Source organism: Thunnus maccoyii, chromosome 2 (assembly GCF_910596095.1).
Source record: "Thunnus maccoyii chromosome 2, fThuMac1.1, whole genome shotgun sequence".
In the NCBI taxonomy this organism is placed as follows: domain Eukaryota; kingdom Metazoa; phylum Chordata; class Actinopteri; order Scombriformes; family Scombridae; genus Thunnus; species Thunnus maccoyii.
The window spans coordinates 35,133,479-35,155,226 of NC_056534.1; the positions used below are offsets into that span (position 1 = coordinate 35,133,479).

Genomic DNA, 21,748 nt, shown 5'->3' on the forward strand with positions numbered 1-21,748 from the left:
TAAGTTAGGTCTTTAATGTATGATAGCTAGAAGAAAATAATGTCTGGGGGCCTGTACACTGAGCCTGGCATCATCAAGCAGGGTCACCATGATCAAGACGACAAGGAAGAGAATATAGTGGACATTTATGTCAGTGCAGAAAGCCTGAGGGTGTATGACAACCCCTGGGTGGAGAGCATGGCACCAAATATACCTGCAGAGACTCCAGGTATGGAACACCAGAATTTACATATATTTCCTTTTGTATTTGTATTCCTTAAATATACAGCATTATAGTCTCTGAGGAGGTGTTTAAATTACTTGTATTTCACGAATTGCAGCTTCATATAGAGCTAAACATGCCATTTTATGCATTTTTATTGTATTTCATTGTGTTTTGCGTCATGCTAAAAGTCTGATGTCGATTATTTATTCGTTAAGTTGTCGGTGAATGCTCAGGAAAGAGGACTCACATCAGAACTGATTCAGTGTTTCTGGGTGTGCTGTGTCTTCTCCTCCTGGTTGGGATCATTTTCGTCGGGGTCAGAAGTGAGTTTTCCTAATTCTGTTTTGTGATGGTAATAAGAACCGCAAAGAGACGAGCACTTCACATTTTGTTGATTATATAATGGTTGTGATAATATGATAAGATATGCTTATATTCATTGGCTGTTTTGTTGTTCCCACAATAGTGGGTAAATGGAGAAGAGAGACACACCAGTTAAGGGCAGTTAACACCCATCTCAGGAAAATAAATGCCCAGTTAAAAATCAATAACACTCAACTCAACAAAGAAAGAGATGACTTGAGGAGGATTATTTCTGGTGAGTGAAATATTACCACTTATATTTTCTTATATTTACTCATACATTTTTATCTCATAAAAGACAGCACACTCTTATGAGCTGAGGTAATCTGTACTGTGACAACTGTGATTTTAAATACTGCATCATGGAAACATTTCAGATAACAAATAAACAAAATGAGAAAACCAAAATCACATTTCATCCGCAGTTTACAAACTGTTTTAATCCTAAATGGATGTAGCTGAAGTAGAAAGTAGGAAGTAAGGAGAAGTGTGCTCATTGTTTGTCTGTGTGCGCCCTGAACAGATGTTCACACTGCTAATAGTAGTTCCACCTGTGCGTCAGAGCTTTATTATCATTGACTGCTCTTCCGTCTGTGGTTTTGACATAAAGTAAAAAGGAGACATGCACCCCTTTGTGTTTTTGCAATGCTTGTAGCAGCCTGGAAAACAAGTTCACTCTGTGTGAGTGAACTCTGAGTGTCTCAAACAGAAATAATGATTCATGCTAAATTTAACTTCTGTGTTTCATGTGGGAAGGCACTGTCCTATTAGAATGTAATTAATGTGATACATTGGAGTCAAATAATGTGAAATACTGTTGATTGTCTATTGATGTGTGACTGTGATTCCCACAATTCTCTTGTCTTGTCTTTGACAACGTCTGCTGTTGGCCATATGTCATTTACAGGTTTCATTTCAATTAATGACTCTAGTTTATTGGGTTATTGTTGTCATTTAGGCACCAAATCAGAGAGTCACAGTTTTATGGATCATGGCACACACTGCGTATGTGTTTGAGCAAGAACTGAACAGCCAAACAGTCAAATGTTAAAAGATTTACGGTCCAGGCTGAAGAAGAGAATCATGCTTTAATTGTTTTAGCTTTAACTTTGTGGAACAAACTCCCCCTCAGTATCAAATCAGCTGAATCTTTAAAAATCCACCTGTATAGGCTGGTGTTTTACAACTTTATGTGTTCTTACTTATTTCATTTTAATTCTTTGTTTGAAGATTCTCCCAAATTCTTGTTGCATTTCATGTTATTGTATGTGTAGCAGTGAAGCCGCTTTTAATTGGTTTTGACAGGTGCTGCAGAAATAAAGTTTAATAATTTAAAACAAATTCTCATCAGCAGAGTTGCAGATGTTGGAGTTGGAGATATTTAAGTATTACAAAAAATGGCTTACATATACTTATTATGTGAGAAAAAAATTAGCACATCTTGACCAACTTTTTCATCTCCTTTTGAATTTGAACATGCATATATTTAGCATGTTTTTACATATACTGTAATGCTGCAGAGAATGGATGTAGTAACTACTGTTTTGTACCAGGGTTGATTCAAATGTCTCTTCCTTTGAAACACAGAAAACAAACCTGAGAAATGTAAGAGGGATTGGTCTACAAATCCCTGATAATGAAAGTGTGTAGGAATATGTGGATGGGACACTGTTGATCACAGAGCAGGTGAGTCTAAAAACGCATTCCCTCTAGCTATGTGTCCTCGTTTAGTCATGAAATTACAATTGGCAAAACAGTGTAAAAGTAGATTTGTGGCCTGACAACTCCTTTGTAATATGAATAGATTTATTTATGAATGGAGGATCTCCTCAAATGTTGCCATTTTTGAAAGAAAAGACCTCGCTCATTTTAAATGCAAAACAAACAATGTTTTTTGTTTTGTTATTTTACTGCAATTGTGTGAAATGCTTCTCTGAGTTCTTGTTCATCGTTGCAGGTGTAGCGGCATGTCACACATTGTTTACATCAACCAAATGAAGTCACAAAATGAAGATGGAGATCAGCGGGATGTGTCAAAACATTAGTAAAAGAGCACACAGTATCTGTGAGAGGAGAATTTATTGAATACAACCAGTTTCCGCTTTCTGCATCCGCACATTTTCTTTTTTTTTTTCTTGTCATTTTTACTGGAAAGATGGTAACTAACCAACTTTGTTTTAATGATGTTGCTTTTTTTCTTCCTATCAGCCATTAAGTTTGTGATTAATCACAGCGCAATACAAAATAATAATCATATATTTATTAACTAGCTACAAATTTACTTAAACAATCACTCTTGCCTTGGCAACAAGCTCACTGGCAAAGTTTTTTTTTACCAGTTCAGGATGTCAGGTGTTGATGATCGAGCATACAAAGCACAGAGCTTTGAGACCACAGACTGTATGACCGGAGTTTACCTTCTGCATCCCACATGTTGTCAGGTTTAGGCTACTTTAATAACCAAATGAATGTTGCTGAGTTATATAAATGCAAACAGCTAATACAAACTGTATTGCAATATTTTAATACATGTTGTATCGGCCTCTTTCTCACCAACCTATACAACCACTAGTAGAAAACATTGAAATCAAAGGAACAATAGTGGAAAACAAGTGAAAAGGTTAAAAAAAAAAAAAAGAAAAAAAGTGTGTAATAGTGGGTATTCTTTGTCAGTGTTGGGCAGAAAATGTAAAGATTTGTAGAAAGGTGAATTGCAGCCCCATCTTTTGGCAGAATATGGTGTAGCACTAACAAAAAGGGAAGTCAGCATTCAGCCGATGCTTTTTTCCCCATGATTTTTTGGAAAACATTTAATGTTATTAGGGAATTTTTGGTTTTGTACAGAATGAGTTGTATGAAATTTAAAGTGAGTCAGACTCAAAATACCGTCATATTTTGCAGGATATCTCAGAGGTGAGAACTTTTTTCAGCCTCATCCATATGATGTATCTCTTGTTTCTTGACCCTGGCCTAATCTGTTAAGTAGTTTTTGAAATCTGCTGACTGACTAAGAAACAGGTGGACATAAAAATGGAACATAACTAGAAAAGAGCTGGTTGGTAAAGCAATAAGTTAATTGATTGAGCATCCATTTCTGTAACAGCTGGAAAACTCTACATGACTAAAAGTAATACACGTTTGATAAAACTATAGGCTAATTAAAAAAAAGCTGACTGAGCTTTCTCTGTCTCAAGTCTCAGAATTTAAAGAAAAAGTTCATTTTAAATGTGTGTATTCATTATTCTCTTAATATAACCTGTAGAGTTTATAGGAAGTATTAAAGAATATGGACCACTGTTTCCTTAAGTACACTTTTCATGAAGACACTATTGCACACAGACAATTTTCCCATTGCCCCAAGACCCGCAAATATTAATTTAAATTCACATAAAGGAGCAACATTTTATATTTATTGTTTGTTCTCTCTTCCCTTTTTGTATTTTGTATGTTTTTTCCTTATAAGAAAATGTGAAAATGTCTACACGCTTTGCTCCAATTGTCCTCATATGTTAAACTGTTTTTGGTGGTGTTTCAATAAAAATATTTAATAAAAACATTTTGTGTTTTTCAATACATATTTGAACTCTGCGCAAATTGTGTTGGGAAGATGGGTGTATGTGTCTCTTCTCATGACATTTGTTTAACTTTAACATTCACTAAATGTTTTAACAGCTTGTCATCATCATCCTCCCGGTGTGTTGACATAAAATAGTACCACACAAGGTGCCCCGGCATGGCGCGCATTGATACCATGTTATCCGCCTCCTGTGACCTCACATCCGTCTCTCCAGACAGACTTTTGTCTGCCGGCATTTTCTTTTATTTTCTCTGTGTCGTTTTTTTTAAGCCTGTTGGATTAATCGCTTGCTTTGTTGACCGGCCAAAAGGATTTTGACAAGCCTCCCATCCCCACAGTAGTCTGCTACACAATGCCGGGCTTTTCAGACCGAGATCGTGGCAGAGATAGAGGGTAAGTCAAGTGTTAGTTTGGTTCCTTAACGTTCGTGAAGATGAACAGCTTAGCATTACGGCTAACGTCAAACTGTCACTACTATATCCACGAAACATGACTGTTGTTTTGTATCTTATGTCACAACAGTGTGTTTTTAGCTACATTCGTGTGGTAAAGTGTTGACAGCGAGCAGTTTAACGTGACCAAACGTTCCCTGCAGCAACATATCCGTAATAATATCCGTTTCCTTGCTGATAACAGGAGGTAAAATGGCAGCTAACGGCTGAGCAGTTTTCCTGCTCGCTATCTGGCCGTGTGACGCAGCGGTGTCTCTTGCGAATGCACATTGAAGTCAAACATTTGTGTCGCAGAGGCCCAATTTATTTATTATTAATGATTTGTTATTTGATTAGTCGTGTCGTCTAGCTACACTGTCACTCAACGGAAGACAAACAAATCAACACAGCTGGTCCCGTTTCCCGGAGTATGAAGCTGGTCACTAAACTTAAATCAGTAACTCACTTGTGTTTCACCGGCGGCGTGTATTTAATATATGAATACGCACGGACGATATTCAAGAACTAGCAAACTCCTAAAGTCCTTCTCCAGTCAAAAATATGTTGTCTTCTTGTTCCTTCAGCTGGATGTTTGAGCTTCACTGTGCAGAATGATGGATGTGCAGAGTTTGACACCAGAAAGCTGTTTTCACATTTATTTGCTGAGGGAGGAAAGTTTCTCTGTGCTCATTGGAAATCTGATTTTAAGGGGTGGGCCTATGAAAACGATTTGTGACAAAACAGATAGTTTGGAGCCAATTCTGGTCCAGTATTCAACCTACACAAGTGTGATGTGGACATTTGAAGTCTCCAGTGCACAAACATTGAGAATGGACTTTATTAGTGAAGAAGGAGACATCTAGTGTCCAGCAGCTAAACTTTAGAAATGAAATATATTTGCATATTTATATGCTCTGAAATTTTAATTAGGGAGTAGAAGGAGATATTTTACATTTTTTAACTTTTTTTTTGGTAGAAAACCATGTCAGACACATCTTTATGCGTCTTAATACATGTCTTGAGGGGATCTTTAAGATTTAGTAGGGGAACACCACAGATGCTCTGTGTATAAAGCTTAAAGTCGACCAGCTTGATTGACTTTTAAAGATTTAAGATTTGCCTCTTGACTATGAACAGTTTCTCTGTTTGGAAAACTGTGCCACAGATGATGATTCAGCTGTCTTTTCAAGCTGTTTACAAATTTTAAGTCATTTCTGCCTCTGTGTGGTTGATTTATTTATGTGGTGCTAAAAAAACTGACATGACCCTGATAACATTGCTATGTACCAACAGGGTTATTTTCATAAAGTTGATGGTTCTCTATAATCACAGAAGACATTACAAAGCTGTTTCCACAGGCCCCGTACTACCAGTTGTGACTAGTTCATTGGCCTTTCATATGTGAAACTGGTGGAACGCCCCTGTAACAAGTGCTGTTTCTGGCTGTGCTTCATGTAACGTGTCCCTCTCTTTTACACAAGGTATGGTGGAGGACCCCCTCGTTTTGGTGGTGGTGGAGGAGGCAACAGGGGCGGACCTCCTCCAGGAAAGTTTGGCAACCCTGGTGAGAGGCTGCGGAAGAAGCACTGGAACCTCGACGAGCTTCCAAAGTTTCAGAAGAACTTCTACCAGGAACATCCAGATGCCACCCGCAGACCACTTGTAAGAACAGCTTCACAACTCACACAACAAATCGCTTTTCTTACTGTTTCATGTTAAGGCTGTCAAAACTGGCCAAGAATGACATTCAAATATTCCTTGTTTGAACCATTCAAATATCTATTTTTGTGCATTATGTCCATAAGAGGGCAAACCAATATAACAAGAGACACTACTACTTGTATAGGTATATTTATTTCAATATGTACATGTCTTTTAAAAGACCTACATACCTACACATTACTAAATAAATCATCTCAGAGTGAGATCAAACGAATGATTCGTAATTGATATGTTATTCGATAGCCTAATTTTTATACAAGTTAGTTAATATTCATACTGGTTACCAAAATCTGAAGTATTTCCAGACAGGGCTTTTTAGATTATTCAGAGTCGGGTTGTGAGATCTCTGCCATCATTGTTGAATTATTTGCACGTTTCAGTTTGACCTATTTTTAATGTTTAATCAATGAAAGTGACGTTGTGTGATTCCTGTCCATCATGCAGTGCAGCAGCACAGGTCCACGCGAGAACTTTTCCACAATCGAATATTAATTTTCACAATTGCATGTCTTTTTTTTTTTTCCTTTGTTTTTGGTTTGTTTTTTTACAATTCGATTATATAATCGAATTTAGAATATTAATTGACATTCCTATTTCATGTGGAATTTGTGTGCATACTGTTGTTTGTGTCTGTATTGACATTTTTATGTTTCTTCTTCCAATTCCAGCAAGAGGTAGAGCAGTACCGAAGAAGCAAAGAAGTTACCGTCAAAGGCAGAGATTGCCCCAAACCAATTGTAAAATTCCATGAAGCTGCATTTCCAAGTGAGTCAAAATTCATACTTCACCACCCAAATAATTTTGAGTAGTCATCTGCCGATCTACTGAAATTTGATTTCAGCATATTGTGTCAGAAACTTTCAACAATTTAACTTGCATATCTTAATTCTTCAGGCTACGTCATAGATGTCATTGCCAAACAGAACTGGAACGAACCAACTCCGATTCAGGCTCAGGGGTGGCCAGTTGCCCTCAGTGGCAAAGACATGGTTGGCATCGCTCAAACTGGGTCTGGGAAAACCCTTGCAGTAAGTGTTCCCCAACTATGATTCTTAAAATCCTTTCTACCCAACACCCAAATAAAATAAATGTGTGGTTATCCTCATTTCCCAAGGCCTTAAAGACATAATACCACTTTTACCAAAAGCAAACTTTGAGCTCTTAGAAAGCGGTTTGTAGCATATTTTGGACCTTTATTCTTGTAGCAGTTTTCTCTGTAGGATTTAGAGTAACAACCTAAATGAGAAAATAATCCAGTTAGATAATTTAGGTGTGGGGTGCATGGTCATCTGGCAAAGTGCTTTACTCTTAAGTGGGTTTAGGCAACGTAACAAACTGCAACTTGAAACAGTCCTCAGCTGAAAGAAGATACACACCCTGCCAATGTTGTTAGAGTAAATATCTAATTAGCAGGCGGCTGGTGGTTAACAGGAAGACAGATATGCTCTCATGCGCATTGAGGTCAAATTTACATTTAGAACTCAGTCTATCATTTTTCCTTTTTTAGTACCTTCTGCCTGCAATCGTGCACATCCAACATCAACCATTCTTGGAGCATGGAGACGGACCTATTGTAAGTATACAGTAAGATATGTCCTCTAGTGTGTAATCCTGTTGTTTCTATTAGCACTGGATGATGAAAACAACAAAAGTCTTTAAGGCTATAACTTGCGACCCAGATGATGTCTGGTCTTCATGTATCACTGATTGATGTATTGCGCAGCTCTATATATTAGGGCTGTAGTCTGCTGGTCGATTAGTTGGTCGATAGGCTCTCGTTCGACTAAATTCTCATTGGTCGAATAATCTCCGTGTTATTTTCATAAGGAGAAAAGTGCTACATCAACAGCTTTCCAGGAGTAATCCATTATTTCCTGCGGCGGGAGGGACAGACTAACAAATTACCTGTGTATTCAAAACACCCCCGTTGTTTTCACAACTTCGAACTTGCTCAACCTGATGGAGACTGTTGGGTCTAACTGTACTCAACGTTTACTGAGTGTTTACTGAATCTGTGTTTCTCCATAATGACACAACGAGAACCCCCGCCAGGCCAGGTACATGAGTCAACCTCTGTGTCGTTGCCTGGGAAACTATTGGTAGCGTGACTCTGTTAAGGAGTATGTTTGCGTAGCCAGTGGGAAAGAGCGAGGGGCAGAGAAGTGACGGTGGATGAGAGCGGGACAAAGGGAAAGGCTAGTAGTAAGTTGTCAGTCTGGCAGTAAATGTACAGCACAGACTACAGTGTGTCAGCTAATAAATGCTAAAAAGTCACGTCTGTTGTTTCCCCAAATGCTGGAAAAGTAAAGGGGGTTAGCTCCAAAGTTAGCAACAATGGGTTAGCATAACCTGAAGACACAAAACAGAGAAATACAGAACAGAGAAATGTGTGGCTGCCGAGTTTACTGTGCACTCTGTCGTTACCTCGCTCACAGCTTGACATGCCATGGCACAACTAAAGCCTGCTATACTGAGCTAGTTGAAAGGGGGCATGTGTGATCTCTGTCTGCAGGTATCTCTCTGTTTTGAAGGATGCAATATGCTAATAAATTATATGCATCTTCCTGTAGTGCTTGGTGTTGGCACCAACCCGTGAGCTGGCCCAGCAGGTGCAACAAGTGGCTGCTGAATACGGCAGGGCCTCTCGTCTCAAGAGCACCTGCATCTACGGTGGTGCTCCCAAGGGACCCCAGATTAGAGATCTTGAAAGAGGTACGCTTACTTTGTTACTCTCTGTGAATATCACTGCTGATGAGCATTTGTTCTGATTATGATTAAAGAGCTGTTTGATTGGCTCAGGTTCAGCTCAGAGTTTTTCAGTCATTTATAATTGTGATATTTTTTGTCTGTTTATGTTTAAGGTGTTGAGATTTGCATCGCTACCCCAGGTCGTCTTATTGATTTTCTGGAGTGTGGTAAGACTAATTTGCGCCGCTGCACTTATCTGGTGCTGGATGAAGCTGACCGCATGCTGGACATGGGATTCGAACCACAGATCCGCAAGATAGTGGAACAAATTCGGGTAAGTTATGTAATTTCCTTCTACTAGGAATAACTGACTAATTGTCACACTGCAGGACCTCTAACTAGCTGCTTTATTTATATCAATTATTTAACCAAACTGAAATAAAGAGTTGGCTGAACAGCTGCACAAATGCACCAGACAGGGGAATCAAGTAAATACTTGTGGAAATAGAAATATTTGACAGATGTATCCTCAAATTTGTAAAAGGTAAATGCGAGTGTTAAATGTACTTTGAAGCAGGAAGAGATTGTTGAAGTGCTCCCTCTTGTCTTTCCCAGCCAGACCGCCAGACCTTGATGTGGAGCGCCACCTGGCCTAAGGAAGTTCGCCAGCTGGCTGAGGACTTCCTGAAGGATTATGTACAGATCAACATTGGTGCACTGCAACTCAGTGCCAATCACAACATCCTGCAGATAGTTGATGTTTGCAGTGACATGGAGAAGGAAGACAAGTAAGTAGAGAATTCCCTCCATATTACTAGCATCAGAGTGTTATATCAGTGCTGGCTATAAGAGTTCCAGTTAGCCAGAGAGGAAAGTAGTTAACGAACAAATTTCTTCCTAAATCTTAAATAAGTATATTATGATATTTAAGTCTGCTTCACTTTGTATTTCAATTCAACATGAACAATTCAATTTATACCAGTAATTTAAATCAGTAGTGGACTGAAATCGGCCAGCTGAAGCACAATGGCTGTTGCAGTGACAGACTTAAGTTTTGCCTCAACTTTTCTTTTTTTTTTTGTCTCTCCTTCAGACTGATCCGTTTGCTGGAGGAAATAATGAGCGAAAAAGAGAACAAGACCATTATTTTTGTGGAGACCAAAAGACGCTGCGATGAGCTCACCAGGAGGATGAGAAGAGATGGGTAAGGACACAAAGAATGTGAAGTTCAAATTTAAGCTATGCCAAATGAAAACAACTCTTTACCATTGGCCCAATTTATTGTTGTATTGCACACAAGCACAGAGAATTTCATTGAAGCTGGACTAGCGGTGTTTAATGTCCAATCTGTTTGTCACAGGTGGCCAGCAATGGGAATTCATGGAGATAAGAGCCAGCAGGAGAGAGACTGGGTCCTTAATGGTGAGATTTAAAAAGTCACATTGCAAGTTGCTGTTTTTAAAAAAAAAAAAAAAAAAAAAAAAAAAAAGATGATCACAAGCTGCTCTGTAATTCAACTGAATACTGTCCTTCTCCCTTCAGAGTTCAGATATGGCAAAGCTCCAATCCTCATCGCTACAGATGTGGCCTCCCGTGGCTTGGGTCAGTATGCCATCGAGTTTCACCACTCTCTTATCAGTGTTACACTTATTTTAAAGAAAGTGGTTTTGCTTTCTTTAACTTTTCTATGCATTTTCTGAGTTTTTCTCACCTTAAGGTGGAGTCTTTGTGGCAGGCGCTAGGCATGACAGTCCCAGGCCTCGAGAGGGAGATGGATGACATATTGGAAGTGCTCAACTGGCTTGCCACCCAGTGGGCCTAGAGAGGTGAAAGCTCTTGTGTGCCAGTGATCTTCAAAAGGCTGTGTGGCTAAGCCTTTGTCTCTGACATGTTGTTGAAATACACACACATCTGTTCTCTGTCCATGGATTTCACCTGACAAATGCCATCCAGCTGTTTCCAACTCAAACATAAAAAAAAAAAAGAAAAAAAAAAGATATGCTTGATGCTGTGACTTTTGCCTTGCATGCTGTTGTTAGAGAGCGCTGTATTGCAAGTCACTTGTTTGAGATTTGGAACAATTGTTACCTTTCGGAGCTTATATATCACATAGCATGGGTGCTTGTGAGCCTGTCTAAGCTTTCGGTTGTTTTTTTTTTTTCCCGTCAAAGTGCTGGATCTTGAAATGGAGAGAGCAGTTTGAAATCTTGTATTCGTCTCTGAAAATTGATAAGACCTGGCACATGTGTTTAGGGGGTAGTGGGAACATCTAGTGAGAGGAGAAAGAGAGACAGCTCAAACCAAAGTTCCTCCCTCGCCTGCGTTTTATAGTCATGTCGAGACCTGCCAACGAGAGACATTTTCTCAAGTGAACACTGGCTTCTTGGAAGATCTTGCCTTGATGAGACTGATGAAGGGGGTGGGGGGAATTGTTTTGTGCTGGCTGAGGGGGACCCCACAGGGTTCAATGCTTGGGCCTTTTCATCTTTTTTTGAAGGGGCCCCTGTCAAATTACTACCTGGTCTATTTTGTCTTGGCAAGACGTGCAGTGCGGCCTTTTAATATCAAGCTTCTCTTGAGAGTGTACTGGGAAAAACGGACCTGCAAAAATGTACCACAGAATGGTCCTATATTGGCACATGAAGAGGCCCCAGTGCATATCGTGGCCCAACTGCGTAGAAGCTCCTGGATGTCACTTGACAATTTGTGGGGGATTTCGCTGCATTGGGAAAGGACTAGTGAATGCATACTCCTTTATGGTAAGACTTAAATCCATTTTTTTTCTCCCTTGTTAACAAAAGGGAGAGTGAGTGTCTTTTGGATCTTTTTGATTATGGTAAGCAATTGGAGTGTGCATCGTTTCTCTCTTCCCACAGTAGTATTCCCATGGAGTAGATGTGTACACAATATTCATGTTGCCTTTAACATATTTCCTCCGCAGCCTAATGACCATTTTCTTCCCCCAGGCTTCACAGTTGCTAACTTTTCCCTTTGATCTGGCTGTTGTGGTGTGCAAAATCCTGTGTGGCCTCCATGTTTTGTTTTGCCACACTGCAACACTTTCACAGATGTGGAGGATGTGAAATTTGTCATCAATTATGACTACCCTAACTCCTCCGAGGATTATATCCACCGCATTGGCCGCACAGCCCGAAGTCAAAAAACGGGCACAGCCTACACCTTCTTCACCCCCAACAACATGAAACAAGCCAGTGACCTGATCTCTGTGCTCCGTGAGGCCAACCAGGCCATTAACCCGAAGCTGATCCAGATGGCAGAGGACAGAGGAGGTAAAGTCTGACACTTGTTTACATTAATACGCTTGTGGTTTTCAAGAAAGATGCATTTTATCTTTTACTAGATATGAGATTTCCTTCTTAGGCTTTACATTGTGAACATATTATGTCTCTTAAGCGGAACTTATTGCACCGTTTTTCTTCCGCGTTCTTGGTCGATGATTATGGAGGCTGTGGTGGAAACTGTAAATGACAGTTTTGACAGCATTTTTGGTGCAAATTCAGGAGGCTTATCTCCGCCCAGTTACCACAGTTACAGTCAAATCGAGTGCACCTTCAGAGCAGCCTCCCTCCCCACGCTTAACTGATATAACAGCTACGTGAGTCGCATGATTCACCTTCAAGACTTATTTTTTTTTAATGCTGTTAATCATCATTTCTGATGTGAAAACGTCAGAAATAAAAAGCTTGCGTCCTGGTATCAATTCAGTTATAAAATCCAAACGCACTGCTGAGCGTCTCTCCTGCTGGCTGCTGACAGTGCTGCCAGCCGGAGAGTCGATCACACTGAATCTAGTACTATCAGACCAGCACTCTCTTATTTTTCATTTTCAATTCTTCCAATTAAATGGCGAAAAATGCTTTACATACATCATGTGAACAAGAATCCAAACTTAGGTTCTTTCATAACAGACCTGTCGAGTCTTAATAAAGCCATAATAAACATTTAAGTAATGGACGAAGATAAAGTCAGCAATGTTCACGTATTCCATGTCTGAATAGGGTTTTATTTGTTGTATCAGTGTCTCTTACTAAGAGTCTGAACCCACTCCTCTCCTTCTGTCCCTCTCCTGTCTTCATCTCATCCAGGTCGTGGAAGGGGGGGAAGAGGCGGCTACAAGGACGACCGTCGGGATAGGTATTCAGGAGGTGGGAGGAGCAATAACTTTGGTGGTAGTAGCTACAGGGACAGGGACAGTGATAGAGGGTTTGGCAATGGGCCAAAGAGTGCCTTCGGTGGCAACAAGGCCCAAAACGGTGGCAGCTATGGAGGAAACAGTGGCAACTCTAGTGGTAGCTATGGCAACAATTATAGCAACAGCAACGGACAGGGTAATTTTGGTGCTCCAGCAAACCAGGTGGGTGCCTTTGGTAACCAAAGCTTCCAGGGCCCCCCTCAGTTCGGGTCCATGCAGAGGGCCGCTCAGAATGGCATGAACCACCCGCCGTTCTCTTTCACCTCTCAGCCGCCACCACCACAGGGCCAACAGCCACCACCCCCGCCACCGATGGTGCCCTACCCCATGCCACCACCCTTCCCACAGTAGATCTGATATACGCACAATATATGGAACCAACATGATTTTCGTTTAGTCTTGAAATCTTACATTATGATGATGATTATTATTATTATTATTGTTATTATTCTCCTTTTGAACTGTTAAACTTTGTTTTGCTTACAGCAGGGTTGGAATTATTCAGTAAACCCAGAGCATTAAACTGAGTCATAGACGCGTCTCCTGTAGTGCAACTATGATCGCTGCACTTTTCCTTGACTGTTTTTTGTTACATTCCTCAGTAATTTATTTTTACTAGGTAATGCAGTGTTTTCGGTTTGTGGTATGTTTAAAGTGATGTTATGAAGATCATATAAAAAGGGAGCGCGTGACCCTTTTAAATAAAAATAAGAAAATGGAAACCTTGTGTTGTTTGTTTGTGTGTGAAGTTTGGGTTGGAAAAATGTATTAGAACTAGCTGTAAAGATGCAGGTCTTGGTGCCTCTTAAACACTCATGTCTGAACATACACTACACTTAGAAACAGCGCCTCACATTAATTGCATTTTTGGGGGGAATCATGAATGTTTGCAACCACTGGCCTACATGAGGCTGTTCCAGCACGGTAAAATATTACTTTAGTTTAGGGCTTCATGGAGGACACAGGTCATGTCAACAGGAGTTCACATCCTACAATTTTACAATATTTTGTAGGCTGATTGCAGTATTATCTTTAAATTTGACAACTTTTAGGCCAATGAATAATACATAAGTTATTTCCCCCACCAGCATTTTATTCAGACAACATGGAGAAGGCTTTAGAGCAGTGTTTAGATTTTCACCACTAAAACCATTTAATGAATAAAAAAAAAGACATTATGAAAAACAACACAATTTCATCTTTTAAAAATATGTCCTTATATTAATTTAATAGTTAATTGAATAAATATAATGAAAAACTTAAACAGTTAAAGACCCTAATTCTGCTGCTTATTTCTGATGCATATTTATTCATAGCAACTGGCCCCAAATAACTAGTAAACATAACGCTATTATAAAGGTTTTAGCTGAATTTCAAGCAATATTTAAATGTTTACCTTTAACTTCATTAAAGATAATGAATTCATCACGTGACACAACATTTTGTTACCCGGATGTAAAGATATCAGGATCATCATGTATAGTAGTAATCCATGAATGAATCTGTTCAACATGTGCTACTGGAGTGAAGTGAGAGAAACAAAGAGAATCTCCATGGAGACGCATCATTTATACAGTCGACCTTATTAAATATTTTAAGGAAACGGGTTTAGTAGAGAAAATTTAATGTTTTTAATTTTTTTTTCATTTTATTGTCTGCTAATCTACTGCTCCACAGTCCAGTCCAGCAGGTGGCAGTAATGCGTCTTTAAGCTGCTTTGTCAACCGTCAATAAACACTAAAGAAGAAGAAACCAGTTCCGCTGTGTATGTCTATGGTGTCCATGGACCTATGTGTCACATGTCACTCCTGTGGATTTCAAACTTTCTTACAGCAGCATTCAAGGTTTATTTGGTCCGGTTGTACTTTTTACTAATGAGGATTCAGCTCTTCAATAGACGATCTTTGACATTTGCAGCGGCCTGTCACTTCCGTCCAGCATCATGTTAACTCACTGTGTCAGAAGCGTCCTATCACAGCATGCATCCATATTACACATGAGGCCCTGCAGTCTAACACTGGCTCTGCTACACACCAGAGGACCAGAGGATCTGAACCAGGGCGAGAGTCTGCTGCAGCTCTTTGTGGACAGGTACTACATTTCTCCCGGTCAGACTAACATGCAGCTGTTTCAGCGCGGGATGAGCTGCAGCTACGGACCTCTGGGTGCGCAGCTCAGGAGGAACATGCTGGAGCAGTGGTGGCACTCTGTGAGCAGGTCCGGGGCTCAGGTGTTTGGGATCAGTTCTCTGAGCTGCAGCCAGAACAGAGAGCAGGATGGATGTGGGCAGCTGAGGATCACTGACTCTGAAAACTTCAAACAAACAGTCGATCACAACGAGCTGAGCAAGGAGCAGCTCATCCAGGAGGTGCGCGCGCTCCTTCAGAGGTCCCCATCTGTGAGAACAAACTTTCTTCAAGGTAGAGTTGCTGCATGACAGAAAGACTCAATGTTTGGCTGATGTGATGATTTCACATGTAGTAACTGCACTTCAGTGATACTGAAAGCATTTGAACGGTCTGCATAACAAACATCTATGGAGCCCAGAGCTGCAACGATTAGTCGACCAACAGAAAATTAACCTATTAATCATTTTCTTTCACTTTTCATCAGAAGAAGAATAAAAACAATGTTGAAGCTCATACAAATATAATAGATCCTGATGCTAATTGTGTGCCAAAGGTTTAGTCAATAAGTCACATTTTTACAATGAAAAATAGAAATATCAAACACTTATTTCATATAAATAGTGGTAATAGGGTGGGTGCCACAGGTTCACAAGACACTAGGACAACAAGAGTCATTTAATATTCTCCTGTTCCAACTTCTTGAATGTGAATAACCCTAACCCAGGGGAGGATGTTGGGTCTCTGTAAACTGAAGAGCACGGTCTTGACCTGATCTATGTGAAAAGTGCCCTGAGATAACTTCTGTTGTGGTTTGGCACTATATAAATAAAGTTGAAATGAAATTGAATTGCTCGGGACACAACAAGACATTTGAGGACGTCGCTTTGGGAAACAGTGATAGACATTTTTCACCATTTCCTAACATTTTATACACAGGGTGCAAAATTATCCACCAGCCAAACGGTCAGTGAATGTTCAGATTTTACCAGCCACTCAATAGATAACCATTGGGTTTTTTTGACTGGTGATTGAAGCAAATCTACCAGCCACTTGCATATTTTACCAGCATTTGGCTGGTGATTGGTTTATAGACCTGTAGAGGTTAATTGATAATGAAAATAATCATTAGCTGCAGCCCTTAATGGAGCGTAAAGATGTGCCTGCACAATTATACACCTTTACGGTGTGTAATTATAATCCATTATGATAGATTTAGTGGAGTCTACCTGTGGACACAGTTCTGAAGTCATTATAAGTTTACATCTTGTATCCAATATTGACACAATAATCCACAAAAGGCCAGATTAGAGGTGGACAGACAGGTTCAATGCTTCAGAGCTTCTGGGTGACAACTTTCAAAACATTTACAGATGTCCTGAGGATAGGAATTAGTAATGATTAGTAATTCTGTTTCCTTATCTGCTGCTCTGTGGGTTTGATTTGCTGCTTTTTACATCTTTAAATGAAAGATAACTGCCTTTTTAAATGAAAGCATTAAAGCGATCATAAAACGTAAACTTCTTAAAGTAGGAAACAAATTAACTGTAAGATGAAACATGAAAGTACACATCAGTAAGTTTAATTATAAACAGTCATATTTATAAAGCTTTTTTAATTTCATTTTGCAATTTCACTTTTTTATTATTAGTTCAGAATTTAAAGGCAGAATCGAGTCCTGCATTCACACTTTTTGTCACAGTTTGTGTGACCTAACATCGTCTCGATGTTGCGCTCCGGTTTGTTTTCAGGCGCTTTGGAGCAGTTTGTCCCCTCGTTGGAGTTGGTGAGCAGGAAGTTGCCTTTCGGCCTCGCTGAGAGCGGTCTGTGTTTCCAGCCCTCAGATGGCTCCGGTTGGTGAGGCTTCGTCTACTTTGTCATCTGTCTGTGTGTAGACTTGAGAAAAATAGTGATTGAAACTACTCGTTTACCAGATGGGATTTTGGATAAATAATCTTTAAATTAGCTCACAATGACTTAATAATGCTTGATGAGTTTACATTAAAGCTACAGTCCATCTACACAGGTGTTTTCACTCGTGTTGCCTGATTAGACCTCTTCTCTGGACTGTGTGGGTGTGTACAAACTCTCTCTCTATCCTGTTAGTTTGTTAATCCACCTAACTTCCACCTAATTAGAGGTCTAATCAGCCAGGATAATTTAAACACCTGTGTGGGTGCGCAGAGCCTTTAATAGCATCTCTGTGGTCTATGAAGACATTATAATGCTCTTATATTTAGAATAATCCATGACGTCATTGGCAAAACTTCCAAAGTGAATCATTAAATGATTATTTATGGCAGAACATGAATGTTTCTTATTGCACTTAGTGAAGAAGGTCTTTTCACTTTTTTTAAGCTCGACAAACAAGCCAATCAAGCTACTAACTGTTCATTGTTTAATTAACTTTTAATTTACTGAGTAATAAGTCCTGCTACACAGATGGTGACAGAAAAAGAGCATTGCTATATTTTTTTAACTATTAAAATACCATTTATAGCTAAAATAATTTTTATGTAGCGCTGCTGTAATCATAATATAATGTCTGTTTCTGTCAGCCCGGCTGAGGTCACCCAGACATCTCTGGTGTGGTTCTGCTCTCCTCGGACCTCCTCCCAGTGGCTGGATCACTGGGCACAGCAGCGGCTCAAGTGGTGGAGGAAAGTGAGTATTTGAGGAGACACAACAAAATCTTTAAAAGCCATACAATACAAAAACATTTCTTTGTACACCAGTGTAGGTACTTCTTTAAGCGAATTAGCTGTTTGTATGAAGTCAAAATAATTTGAACTTTAAAATGAGCTGTACTGAGTGCTTCCTAAACTGTGCTAAAAGACAGAGAATCATGCTTGTACATATTTCAAAGATTATCACAGACTATAGTAGAATTTCCAGAATAACGCCACCCTCTCCCCAACCAGTATTTATAGAAAAATATCAACATATTGACTTCTTCAGTTTCCACAGTGCTACTGGGACGGCAGTCTTTTCAAAGGAAATGTGTATCAGATGGTTTTGTAAAGTTCCTTTTGGAAAAAAAAAAAAAAGTGTAGCATTTCACAGGAAATGTTTCATTCCTAATTTATTGTAATTCTTACTGGGATTGCAATATATTTTTAAGTTGTTGTTGACTTCTTGTATGACATAAGCACATGATGTCTGCCTCTGTGTATTGTCATGTTTAGTTTTGTTTATGTTGTGCAAAATAAAAAGTTTTCAAGGAAGACATCTCATCATTGTCCAAGTATGTAAGCAAGTAGAAGAGCAACACTGCTTGTGTCCTTACCGCTTGTTTACACTTATGTGTTGCCAAAATCTAGTATATTCCACCTCAGGCTAGTAGCTGTGTAGTTATTAGTACGCATACATTGGATTGTCTGACTCCCCACCTTTGTTATTTATTATCATAACATTATTTGCACACATATTTCAGTATACCCCTTCCTCCAAGAAAACAGTTTTTCAACAGTTTTAAGGATGTAAATTCAAGGAGTGTGTCTTTAAGATTAATACTACAAGATAATGTTACTCATATGAAATTACATCCACCCTTGTCTTTCTTTCGCTCATCCGTCTTTGTCCAGTTTGCCCTGTCTCCATCGGACTTCAGCAGCAGTGACGTCCCAGAGGAGGAAGTCGATCGGGCAGCGTCTCGTGGCGTGAGGATCATCTACAACTTCCCGTGGGGTCAGGAGCCCCTGGAGACGCTGTGGAGCCGAGGAGACGCCGAGCTGCTGCGGATGCACCACGGAGTCCGCTCAAAACTACAGGTCAGTCTGCTTCTTTCATACAGTATCTTAATGTGTATTTTCTATGTCTGTATGCGGTTGGACTCTGCTGTTGTGAATGATTCCGTCATGTTAAAACTGTCTGATGAGAAACACAATCAGCCGTTCACTACTGTTGTTGTTGTTGCCTTAGTTCAGTCTAATCACATATTTGTCTTTTTAAACACGCTTCAGTGTCGAGACGGGCACAAGTCAGTCCCTCACGTCGTGTCGGTGACCGGGAACATGGACCGAGGTCTGATGGCCTTTCTGTCCAACTCATTCCAGCAGATCAAGAGAGAAGACACCAAGCAGAGGCTGCAGCAGAGAAAGGTGATGACAACATGAGCTCACGTGTCAAATAAATGTGTTAGCTATAACTTACTAACTCACTAAAGCATTTAGTGAAAGTTTAATTTCGTTTTTCTTTTATTTTACTTCTCATTTACCCTCTTTTGTTTTATTGTGTTCAGTGTTTCTGTCACTAAAGGTTTGGGTCACTGTTGATTTCAGGTTCTGAAGTTGCATCCAGTGTTGACTCCAGTCAAAGTGGCTTTAGATATCGGCAGAAGACCCACCATGGAATTGAGGCAGGTAAGAGAAACCTGCACTGACAATACACATCAATGATTCATTGCTTTACTCTTGATTAGATCTTGTATGTATGGGTCACATGGACAAAATCAAATATCAGTGTTTTCGACCAAATACCTCGATATCAATATTGCGACAATATTGTAGAGATGACAATTGGTGCTTTCACAAAATATTTACACAATGAGATTTTTGATAAATAATCATTGGTGATGTGGATATAATGAATAAGAGGAAAAAGGCAAATAACAGAACAGCTAGAACAGTCTGGTAAGTTCAATAAATTACATCACTTTACTGTAATGTAAAGGCTTTAAATATATCATGATATTACATTATCCAAAATCTAAGATGATATCTAGTCTCATATCACGATATTGATAATATATCGATATACCTACTTTAAAGTGACTGTAGTAGAATCAGCACCAAAGTATCTAATTGAACTTGTTCATTGGCTGAGCATTAATCAAAGTGAATTTATGAGTAATTAATTCCTTTGTAGGTTTGTGAAGGCCTCCTGCAGGAGTTTATGGAGGCTAAAATCTCTGCATGGCCCGGATATCTGGAAACTATGCCAACAGCGATGGAGAAGCTGAATGCAAAGTAAAGTGTTGTTCAGTGTTTTTATGCTTAAAATCAATCACGAGGATCAAATAAGCAATGTGTTTCTCGCTGTGGACTGATGCGTCTCTCCGTGTTGATGTATTCGTAGGTATGACGAGATGGGAGTGCTTTTCACCGTGGTGATCGGCGACAACACGATGGAGAGCGGCCTCGTTCAGGTCCGCAGCAGAGACACCACCATCAAAGAGACCATGCACATCTCTGAGATCAAGAACTTTATCTCCAGATACATTTCTGCTGCAGACAATATCTGAAATGACTTTTTGTTTGGCCGACTAAAAGGACAGTCTAAGTGTCAATGTGCTGCCTCAGTTCTGTGTCTCCTTTGGGAACAAAACCATCGCACATCTACAGGTTGAGGGCTTGCGAGAAATATTTCTGCTTTAAGAGAGAATTTTATGAAAATTAACATTTCCCCGAACGGTTGAATAGTTTGACTCACTGTGACGCAAAGAGGAAATGTGGATGTTTTATCCAGTGAGATATGTTTGGCTGATAGAGGCCGTTCTGTATGTAAGGGCAAAGAGAAGATACCAAACATACCAAAGTACCCCCCAGCTCTTACTGGCTGTGACTTCAGGACTGTCACTCATCCTACAGGCTCATGTACGTATATTCCAGGTAAAGAGGTGGATCATTTATGTTCTAACTGCGTGTGATCGGGTCATGTTACTGTCTCCACTTAAACAAAGTGGTATCACATGTGAGGAGGATTGCTATAAATGTTAAGTGTGTTAAATCCTGTCTCACTTTTTATTAAAATATACAGTTTGTCTATTTGATATTTCAGTTTTTTTGTTGTGGTCCATGCTAACTGTTCTGTTATGAAACTAGACTTTATGTTTCACATCCCTCGTTTACTTCCTGCACTTGTCACTTTCATATATGAAATAAAACTGGACTTAAAATCGTGCATTTCATTCAACCTCCTCTGTTACATCATGTAATTATTTATTGCATAATATGTCACATTTAATTTTTGCTCTTGTCACCTTCATATATTTCATACACTTCATTTCTTTGTCCACAGCGCAGTCCATATTTCCTTTGTACTGTCAATATTTCATTTCAAGTTTTGTGATTTTTAAATGTTACATTTAATTTTAATATTACTTTGTTTATTTCGTTATTTATTATTACTTTACTTCCGTTTTATTTTTATTCTTCTATGTTGCGTTTGTAGGAGCAAACACCAATACACATTCTTTGTATGCTGCATAGTTGACTAATAAACAAAGTCTGAATCTGAGATTCATCAGATGAAGCTGCACAGTTGAGAGAGTTTAGCTAATGGCTGTATTTTTTTTTTTTTTTGGTGATCAAATTTTTATTTTTCAGTTATGGAGGTTAGCTTGAATATAACAGCAAATCATCAGCCTCTACATACATCTGCAATACTGGACATAGATTATTATTTAACATAAGCATACAAACA

General features: G+C 39.4%; 2 protein-coding genes across 2 annotated transcripts; both read left to right on the forward strand.

Annotated features, from left to right (window-relative positions):
* The first annotated feature begins 4,326 nt into the window (after nt 1–4,326).
* Nucleotides 4,327–13,921, forward strand: LOC121884002 (probable ATP-dependent RNA helicase DDX5). Its single transcript, XM_042392490.1, has 13 exons — nt 4,327–4,538; nt 6,058–6,238; nt 6,967–7,063; nt 7,193–7,326; nt 7,806–7,871; nt 8,869–9,010; nt 9,160–9,320; nt 9,602–9,774; nt 10,080–10,190; nt 10,347–10,408; nt 10,529–10,588; nt 12,055–12,276; nt 13,093–13,921. The coding sequence occupies exons 1-13, from the start codon at nt 4,498–4,500 to the stop codon at nt 13,548–13,550; spliced, it is 1,908 nt and encodes a 635-aa protein (XP_042248424.1). The 5' UTR covers nt 4,327–4,497; the 3' UTR covers nt 13,551–13,921.
* A 1,015-nt stretch (nt 13,922–14,936) lies between these two features.
* On the forward strand, nt 14,937–21,226 carry polg2 (polymerase (DNA directed), gamma 2, accessory subunit). The gene is made up of 8 exons (XM_042434305.1): nt 14,937–15,619; nt 17,077–17,182; nt 17,884–17,989; nt 18,910–19,095; nt 19,288–19,425; nt 19,606–19,686; nt 20,192–20,292; nt 20,402–21,226. Exons 1-8 carry the CDS (start codon nt 15,142–15,144, stop codon nt 20,565–20,567), a joined length of 1,362 nt encoding a protein of 453 aa, XP_042290239.1. The 5' UTR covers nt 14,937–15,141; the 3' UTR covers nt 20,568–21,226.
* The last annotated feature ends 522 nt before the right edge of the window (nt 21,227–21,748 follow it).

Excerpts from the sequence above, each read along its gene's own strand:
- LOC121884002 (XM_042392490.1), top strand. The coding sequence starts at position 4,498 with ATGCCGGGCTTTTCAGACCGAGATCGTGGCAGAGATAGAGG. Across the intron at positions 10,191-10,346 it reads AGGAGGATGAGAAGAGATGG|GTGGCCAGCAATGGGAATTC; the intron begins GTAAGGACACAA and ends TGTTTGTCACAG. Across the intron at positions 10,589-12,054 it reads TGTGGCCTCCCGTGGCTTGG|ATGTGGAGGATGTGAAATTT; the intron begins GTCAGTATGCCA and ends ACACTTTCACAG.
- polg2 (XM_042434305.1), top strand. The coding sequence starts at position 15,142 with ATGTTAACTCACTGTGTCAGAAGCGTCCTATCACAGCATGCATCCATA. Across the intron at positions 19,426-19,605 it reads AGAGGCTGCAGCAGAGAAAG|GTTCTGAAGTTGCATCCAGT; the intron begins GTGATGACAACA and ends TGTTGATTTCAG. Across the intron at positions 20,293-20,401 it reads ATGGAGAAGCTGAATGCAAA|GTATGACGAGATGGGAGTGC; the intron begins GTAAAGTGTTGT and ends ATGTATTCGTAG.